The 9,926-nt window shown below is 41.0% G+C and overlaps 1 protein-coding gene across 4 annotated transcripts in view; it reads right to left on the bottom strand.

Annotated features, from left to right (window-relative positions):
* MAD1L1 (mitotic arrest deficient 1 like 1) overlaps positions 1–9,926 on the bottom strand; it is a 439,244-nt gene that overhangs the window by 316,522 nt on the left and 112,796 nt on the right. For all 4 annotated transcript variants that reach the window (XM_053365680.1, XM_053365678.1, XM_053365679.1 and 1 more), the window contains one exon: positions 3,467–3,611. In XM_053365680.1, the coding sequence (XP_053221655.1) occupies positions 3,467–3,611 (145 nt within the window). The remainder of the gene's footprint in view (positions 1–3,466; positions 3,612–9,926) is intronic.

The raw sequence follows: 9,926 nt of genomic DNA on the forward strand, positions 1-9,926 counted from the left end.
TGGGACTCCAACTCCCATCATCCCTGACCACTGGTCCTGTTAGCTAGGGATGATGGGAGTTGTAGTCCCAAAACATCTGGAGGGCTGAGTTTGCCTATGCCTGGCCAAGGACATTCAAGTTTCTTATTTTTCCCTCACCTTTTCCATTTTCAGTGATACTCACAGCAACACAGTCTACCAGAGAAGCTACTAATTAGATCATTAAATATCAGTCTGGGTTATAAAGCTTTCAGTGTAAAGTTATTATTTTTAACAGGTGATATATTTGCTCAATTTAATATCAAACTATATGATCATTTTATTTTAATTAAAATGAAAACCTTTGTCCTAGGGTTATAGCAAGCTGTGCCAAGAAAACAGTGTTTATGTACTTATCCCATATTTCATTATATGTATCAGTTGAAAAGGTGGAATAAAATGACCACTGATGGAGTGGATACTTTAATGTGGGCTGCATAGAATTCAAGATATGTATAGTAGTTCACAACACTGATGTTACAGTCTGTCTACATCTATGTCACAGATGGATGGTTTGCAACTCTATGATAAAAACTGTTAACTTCTGTGTGGTGAGCCAGTACACAAACAACTCTCCAGAGAGTCTTCATGCAATCAGATTTAAATCAACCCCCCATGTCAGCTTGTCATTTGAATCCTCCTATATTGCAAAGAAGATAAAACCAATATCTGAACAAGATGCCAGGTGCGTGCTTTTAGAAAGACAGAGATGAAAAAATCAGAGGTATAGATTACAAAGACTGCTGGTATCTTGAGGTCACTGGCATATCAACATCTGTAGTCTCTGCATTGTTTGACTACTTTTCTCCCCTGTGTGTCATTTAGTATCTTCTGGAATCACAGCGACTAAAGTGTGTTTTCCTTTAACTAATTGGAAAATAAATGCCCATTTCATTTATACAGTATAATGCTAGAACCTCATATTTGGCTCTACACACAAATTCTAAGAAACAAACAAACAAAAAATCAGTGCAATTTTGATGTCAGTTGTTAAAATCAGTGCAGTTTTAAAAGGTTCTGTCAGGCGGTGTGTTGGTTGCTCACGAGTAACCAGGCAGGACTCCAACCTGTCTTTAGCAGGTTTTTATTTGTGCAAACTATTTACAGTGCAGAATCAGAAAGTTCATGTCTGTCTCAGTCACTTGCAGATTCCGGGAGTGGCCCCTTCCGGTCCCCCCCCCCTTAGCATAAGAACTTAGACACCCCAAATCTCTGCCTCCCCTCCTTATGTTTCACCCCTCTGCGTAAACTAGGCGATGGAAACGGTGTGACTGTTTCCTGGCCGGCTGGGCTAGGTGAGGGGCTTGGGCTCTCAGTCGCATCTGTGAGCCCTCCCCTCGCCCAGCTTTCCCCTTTCCCTTCTGCTCCACTGGAGGTGTGGCTTTCGGCACCGTTGGAGGAGGAGCTGCTCCTCAGAAGTGTGGGAGGCTCTCTGTATTCCCATGCCTCCCTCCCCCTTTCCGATGGCAGTCCCCTGGCAGGTTCAGTCTGTCATAATGATTTAAAATGACATCCAATCACATCCAAACATAAAGAAAAACCTGCTCCTTGATATCAGGAATCATCATGTAAAATTTGGTGTTCAAATATCACCAATGAGAGAAGAATGGCAGTGTCTACAGTTACAACACCTATTTGTGCCTTTAATAGCCCATCAACTTTGAGTGTCTTGACACCTCCTTCAACTACTGAAGGAAATTATCAGATCCTTACAGAAAACTAAATCTATAACTGCTGAGTATAAATGTTTAATATAATTTAGTAAGGTAGAATTTCAGGAACTTAGAGAGGTGTAGAATAGGGAATTAGAAGATATTATACAGCCTAAACAATGGAAAATTGCTTTAGAATCCACATAAAATATTTCCCTAGATTGAAATTTGACATTGATTAAGCAAAAATTAATAATTCGTGTGAGAATGTTTCTTTGAGGCTTATGATAATGGAGTGTCGAGTGATACATTCCTTTTGATTTGTATTAGCAAAATTCTTGATATTCTCAGATGTTCATGTACTTTTAAACAATATTCCTGTGGCTTGGGGTTTAATGGCTGGACAACAAAAGTGGATTTTGCAATCATTTATGGTGACTTAGAAATTTATACTTCATGCCTGGAAGGATAAATACCCACCGTCTATTAGGCAATGGTCTGAGAACCTTACCAGGCTACATTAGGATATACAGGCATCCCCCCACTTATTGCAGGGGTTACATTTTGGGGGCCCATGCGCTTAAGTAAAATTGCATAAAGTGGGGAACACCCTCTAAAAAGCCTATAAATGCCTATTTTTGCCTGCTCTGCAGAACTCTCTCCCATGCTCTCTCCAATCCAGACTCAAATATCTAGAGTTGGAACTCTGGGGTTGGCTGGAGTCTGGAGGACGTGCAGGAAAGTGGCAGCTGCTGCTGCTGCACTACTCCACATGTCAGCTGTTAGTTGGGGAGGCTGAGCAGCCTAAACAAGGCCCCGCTGTATCTCAGGTCTCTTTGAGGCGGCTTCTACCCTCACAGACATCCTCTTCGGGCTCTGGGGAGGGTCTCCTTGTGAGCCACAATAACTCTTCAGCTCTCTCCCGCCATTTCCTAATACGATTCTAATTATTAATTTATTCTGCAGCATCATACAGCGGTTGCATGCTAGTAGAATGTGTGTAAGCGGTGAAGATGCCTGTATTTCATATAAAATAAGAAAAATCCTTCCAGTAGCACCTTAGAGACCAACTAAGTTTGTTATTTGTATGAGCTTTCGTGTGCATGCACACATCTTCAGATACACTGAAACAGAAGTCACCAGACCCTTATATATAGTGAGAGGGTGGGGAGGGGTATTACTCAGAAGGGTGGTGGAAATGGGTGATTGGGTGATAGGTGTGGTAAACCTATCTTTATCACCAAACTCCGAATATAATTGCACATTGTATTGATTAACCTTTTTTAATATATATTAGGGGCCATGTGGTGATTTTAGCCTATAAATTTTATTGTTTAATGTCTTAACCTGTATATTAAGGTACTTTTATAGCTCTGTTTAGAGTAGGTAATGTCTTGATAATATAAATGTTTTAAGTTTTTTGGATTAATCCAGCATATTTTCTTTTAATTGTTGAATGACCCTGTGTACACTGCGGCAGCCTTTGGCTATGTGCAGTAAAACTGACTGACTGACTGACTGACTACTTATGGATACAGGTGCATGGGATGGCATTGCTAACCTTACAACACACCTATCTTTATAGAAGTCAATGTATTTAAATACACTTTGATTTTATAGCTTTATTGTTATTTTATACTTCAGTGATCTGCCTTGGAATAATGATTTATCATTAAACGTAGGAGAGTTTCTCACATTTTCATAAGCGCACAGCTAAATAAAACTAAATAAAAGAAAGGAGTAGCAACCTCATCCTTTTCTGGAGAGCAAAAACAAGATCCATACAGGTGACATACCTTTATAAGCAGCTGCACTCGTTTTTGCAAGCACCTGGCCATAGATTCATGCTGCTCACGTTTTTTCTTCTCCTCCAGTAGCTGGCTCTGGGTCTTCAGCAACTCGTCTTGCAGTTGCTTCCGTGCCTTCTCTAATAGTCTAGCACTAGGAAAGACAAAATTACCAACACTGAACTTCTATCAACCTGACACTTGGTAGTTTACTACAATTGGCAGGGGATAAAAGCACTTTAAAATGGGACTGACCACTTACAACTCCCTTCTAAACTTCATTCTCTAACCACTCTCACTTGCCACCAGCAACCAGGCAAACCAGTTGTTCATAAGCATATTGTTGCATTGCACATTCACATAATGTTATTATTAAACCTTTGCATCCTACTTTTATTTGGGTGTGTACAAAAGGGCTTTGGAGACCCATTAATAGAATATATTGTTATGTGGCTCCAGTATTTTCCCTTCTAACATAGCCATGCCCACAAGACACTCCAAATTGTTGTGTGAGGAGTACCTTCTATACCTGAGATCTCAGAACCATAGCATTTATGAATGAAAATTAAAACATCACACTTTCTATCAGTGCCCAAGCATGCTGGGCAAAATAATGTGTGTTACCTGAAAATTTTCTCATAATATTGTTTAAAATCTTGATATTTAAAACTTATAATATTTAATTTATGTTTTAATTTTTATGTTGTATATTTTGATTGTTTTAGATGGTGAAAAGCAGAATATTTTTAAATAAATAAATATAAATAACCATATGTTTCTTTACAACAAGATATTTCTGTCTAAACTATGTATGTATGAATGTATCTCTGACAAACCGAAACACAACTCTAATATGACTGAATAATTTTTCTCTTTCCAGGCCTGTTTTTTTGTTATCATAGGAAACTAAGCATGTACTGACCAGGAATGTCAATCAAATCCTCCTCCATCCACCATCTGATCCATATTTACATCTTAAATCTTTCAATGAATCAAAGATGTATATGAAAGTTCCAGTTCAATTTGAAGCTATTCATATACCAATTTAATAGAGTGTAAAATAGATTATTTCCATTGACATACCCAGGTGGGAAAGTTAATCACAAAGACTATAAATCTACTGCAGAAAATGGCTAATTTAATAACCGGAACATCACTATGCCCCTGCCCCCTTTTCTGTTTTAATTAATTAGTTACACAGAAAATGAAACCTTTGCCATAGAGTAGCATGTACATCTTCTTTTAAGAAACTATTATGAATACCAGAATTTCAAAAAGAAAGAAAGAAAAAAGACTCTCAAAGGGGGGAAGAGATGGTTTTTCTCCCCCTTCCAACTGCTAAGATATCAAAACACAGATGAAAAGACCCAATTTTATGCATGGTCATTCTTGGATAAACTAGCTGTTAGATGATACAACTGAGAAAAAATGCATAGAGCTGAAAACAAAATTGGACTTCCAATTAATTTTCATTCTAGTTGGCAGAATGAGAGGACATAGAATTGGCAGGCCATGATCCACACTGGAGCCACAGCAGTTGAGCCAGTGCCATTTTATTTTACTTATGCTGTTTCAATTATGTGGGAGTTAAAATAATTGGCATAAATTGTTAAAAGAACAACACCCATCTTAACCTTAACTGGTTTAAGAGCAAAGGTGGCTAACCCGTGTTCTGCAGTAAAGACCCAGCCAATGAAAAGATGGAAAGTGGCCATTCAGCCCACAAAGCTTTGTCTTATGGCCTGCTCATGAAACAAAAGTCACTGCTCTTTAGAGAAGAATCTCTGAAGAGCAGACAGAGTGCATTATCTCCCGATCAGGAAGATCAGAACAGTCAAAGTGATCTTTTATCTATCATTTCAGCATTAACCACCACAATGCTAAGATCAGAGATAAGCCCTTAGGGAGATAAAAGATCCCTCTGGCTGCTCTTTAGAGGTCCTCTTTAAAAAGTAGCCAGAGAGATCTCTTACCTCCTATCTTAGCACTAAGCACCCCAGTACTAAGACCAGAGATAAAAGTCTGCTATCTGCTATTAAAAAATAAGCAGCAGGATTTCCCCCCAGTGCTACAGAAGAGGTGAATGGAAACTCTGCCTTTTACTCTGCGCAAAAAGATATGTACAAAGTAAAAGACCCATGTTGACCCACCCCATCCCAGCACAGAAATATAGAGGGCTTCAAATGCTGAGCGTGTGTATGTGCACCTCTGCATGTGTGTTTGTGTGTGATTATATGCATGTTTCAGTGTGAGGGTTCTGCAACACTGCATGCCTGGTGACTATGTGTGCTGTATGTTTTCTGAGTGTGTGCTGTATGGGTATGTTTGTGTGTGCTATATGAGTGGCAAATGTGCTTGGATTGTGAGTGAGTCTTTGCTTGGCTAGTGTCTATGCACTTGTGTTTGCATAATCAGTCACACGCACAGCTGGCATGCAGCCCTTGTAGGAGGAACTGATTGTCAATGTGGCCCTCAATGTGGTTTTATATCATGATTTTACTCTGTGAACTGCCCTGAGACGTCTAGGTACAGGGCAGTATATAAATTCAATCAAAGAAGAAGAAGAAGAAGAAGAAGGTGGTTAGCTGCTCCTGGTCAACAGCAGCATTCTCCAACCTAGGATGGTTTTGACTACAATTTCTATCAACCCCTGTCAGCATGACCAATAGTCAGGGATACTGGGAGTTATAGTCCTCCAGGAAGGGAAAGGTTAGCCTAGAGTGGCAAAACCACCATTCAGATCTCCATCTCTCTGTAAAACAGTAGCCCTGAACCATTTGTGGTCCAGGGAACATTTGGAATTTTGTGACAGTGCCAAGGCACCAGAAACAAAATGACTGGTGCCTCCAAAAGAGCAGAAAAACACAAAATGGCTCAAATATGGAAAACTTTTTCATTTTCGGTTAACAAAAAATGATTGAAAAATAGTCATTTTCCAGGTATTGTAAAGTCTTGGTTGTTATGTTGTCTGTTCTTGGTGTGCTGTTGTAGATTACAGCTAGAAAACAGGAGTAATTCTTGTGGGAGGCGGTGCAACAGGCCCCATTGCCCCAGCCAGGAGCCGGAGCAACGGCAGCGGAAGTCGCTGAATTATCACAACTAGCCATACATATACATACAGTGGTACCTCGGTTTAAGACCAGTGTTCAAACAACTCACTTATCAATCACAGCTTTGACTTCATTCATTTGCAAACTGACAGGTGACAGAAGCCAGGATGGTTCATTTGACAAAAATGGCTTAGAAGGGTACCTGCACATTTTGCTTCATAACTTTCTTTATAAGTGGGCTGGAGACTTACTTAAAAGAAAGAAAGAAAGCTCAAAGTCTGGGGTCCCTGGCAGTGTGCCAATGAAAGCTTTTGTGGGCATGAGGTTAGTGACCCTCATCATAAATAATAAATTCTGTTCCCCAGCTTAGTGTAGAAACAGAGTTTCCAAAAATGATAATGTTACAATGTTTTCATATGTATTTTCCTTTCTGCATTTCAGTTTAGAAAAATTGACAAAGTTCATTAGATTCAATCAAATGCAATTACATTTGGGTGCTTTTTCAATCGTTTTGACAACACTTGTCATTGCTCCATGAAAGTATTAAATAATAATAATAATAATAATAATAAGAAGAAGAAGAAGAAGAAGAAGAAGAAGAAGAAGAAGAAGAGCCAGTGTGGTGTAGTGGTTAAGAGCGGTAGTCTCGTAATCTGGGGAACCGGGTTCGCGTCTCCGCTCCTCCACATGCAGCTGCTGGGTGACCTTGGGCCAGTCACACTTCTCTGAAGTCTCTCAGATCCACTCACCTCACAGAGTGTTTGTTGTGGGGGAGGAAGGGAAAGGAGAATGTTAGCCGCTTTGAGACTCCTTAAAGGGAGTGAAAGGCGGGATATCAAATCCAAACTCTTCTTCTTCTTAATAATAATTTATTTATACCCCACCCATCTGGCTGGGTTTCCCCAGCCACTCTGGGAGGCTTTCAACCGAATATTAAAAACAATACAGCATCAAACATTAAAAACATCCCTAAACAGGGCCGCCTTCAGTTGTCTTTTAAAAGTAAAATAGTTGCTTATTGCCTTGACATCTGCTGGGAGGGCTTTCCATAGGGCAGGTGCCACTACAGAGAAGGGCCTCTGTCTGGTTCCCTGTAATCTCACTTGTCGCAGCGAGGGAACTGCCAGAAGGCCCTCGGTGCTGGACCTCAGTGTCCGGGCTGAATGATGGGGGTGGAGGCGCTCCTTCAGGTATACAGGACCGAGGCCATTTAGGGCTTTAAATGTCAGCACCAACATTTTGAATTGTGCTCAGAAGCATACTGGAAGCCAATGAAGATATTTCAGGACCAGTGTTATATGGTCTCGGCAGCCACTCCCAGTCACCAGTCTATCTGCCGCATTCTGGATTAATTGTAGTTTCCAAGTCACCTTCAAAGGTAGCCCCATGTGAAACACATTGCAGTAGTCCAAGTGGGAGATAACGAGAGCATGCACCACTCTGGCAAGACAGTCTGTGGGCAGGTAGGGTCTCAGCCTGCATACCAGATGGAGCTGGTAGACAGCTGCCCTGGACACAGAATTAACTTGTGCCTCCAAGGACAGCTGTGAGTCCAAAATGACTCCCAGGCTGCACACCTGGTCCTTCAGGGGCACAGTTACCCCATTCAGGACCAGGGAGTCCTCGACACCAGCCCGCCCCCTGTCCCCCAAGAACAGTACTTCTGTCTTGTCAGGATTCAACCTCAATCCGTTAGTCACCATCCATCCTCCAACCGCCTCCAGACACTCACACAGGACCTTCACTGCCTTAACTGGTTCTGATTTAAAATGATAAAATATTTATCATTAAGTCCTTTCTGCCTGTTCCCATTGACTGTCATCCAATTACACTCCACATTATGACAACTGGGTGGTCTGCTGCCTAGCTCAATACTCTTCACTCCTCTTCCATCCAGAACTATGGGTCTTTCTACTGCCTAAATTTCAGAAAGGAAGAACCAGGCGCAGCAGAAGATACCCAGGTTAGCTGCTAAGCAAAAGCAGTTAGATTAATTATTTTCATCATATTGACAACCAGCAAGCTTACAGTAGTTCTAGCAACTCAATCCAGTATGTCACTGCCCAGAGGAGACATAACCCTCCACACCCTTGCAGGATAAACGCCTGGCTCTTTTAAGTCCAATGCATCACATGATCCAAACCTTTCCTTTCTTTCTTTTTCAAAACTCATAAAAAATTAAACCTCACATCTGAGGAATGCATTGAACTATGAGAGCACTGGCATTTCCAGAAATCTTTGCAAGTTCAAAGTACATATTCCTGGCCTTAAAGAGGAAAAGCCATTTCTGTTTATCAGTCTATTAATGCTCCACACTGCCCCAAGTCTATTGAATGAAGGTTCTTTGTGCTCCAAGCTGAGTATCTCTTTTAATGCTATGCTCTTCCCTTGCTCCAGGCCACTTTAATATAATCTTAATGATAAAACTCCACTTTCAAGAAGTCCTCAGTCTTTCCAAGGACAATGAGTGACATAATGAATAGAGAGGCTAATACGTGCGTTTTAATAGTTTCCCTCACACCTCAAAAAAATTACAGAAGTCACTGCAGGCTATCGAATACATAACAATCTACTATAATTTTCTTTTAAGTAACCCACCACCCCACAGATATAGCAATGGGTGTCACTGAAAGTAATGACTAAAAACAAAAACAAATCCCTGTTCTGCTTAACTACTTGTTATAACAGCAATTGAGGTGACTGTCTTATTGTACGGATGATAATGGAAAAAGTGCAAAAGGACACAGTGAGAGTTGCACAGCAACAACAAAAAATCTGGTGTGGGGGTATTATGCCAGGGTTAGCAGATCAGAAGGGACTTCAATAAATGACAGTCTTAAAATAGTAGAACACACACCAAGAAGGTTGCACAAAATTGGAATTGTTTTAAATAATTTTTTACTGTTTTGTCACTTGTTTGCTGCCCTGGGATCTTCTGGGAGTAAGGGCAGAATATACAGTACTTTTCCGTCTATAAGACGCCCCCATATATAGGACGCTCCCTATTTTGGGGCTCAAATTTAAGAAAATGGAGGGAGAGTTGTTGAGCTTTTTTTGCGCAGGATTGCCCACAGTTGTTGAGCAATTTTGGGGGGGCAGGGGGGAGGATGCCGAACCGAATATCACTCACCCAACTGGCAAATGCTAACAATCACAAGCGACACAAGCCAAATTGCCGAAGCGGCAGCCAATCCAAATCAGCCTTCGACACATCCACAAATAACCCTCCCGATTGACAAAGCAGCAGCCAATACAAAGCAGCCCTTGCAGGAGACACCGTTCACCCACCCAATCGCTAGATCTTGCCGCAGATGCAACCAATCACCTGTCCCCCCTCTGCACTACCCATGTATAAGATGACACACCCACCCCACTTTTTACTTTATTTTGGAGTAAAAACCCTTGTCTAATACAAGGGA

Source organism: Podarcis raffonei, chromosome 14, assembly GCF_027172205.1.
Source record: "Podarcis raffonei isolate rPodRaf1 chromosome 14, rPodRaf1.pri, whole genome shotgun sequence".
NCBI lineage: Eukaryota > Metazoa > Chordata > Lepidosauria > Squamata > Lacertidae > Podarcis > Podarcis raffonei.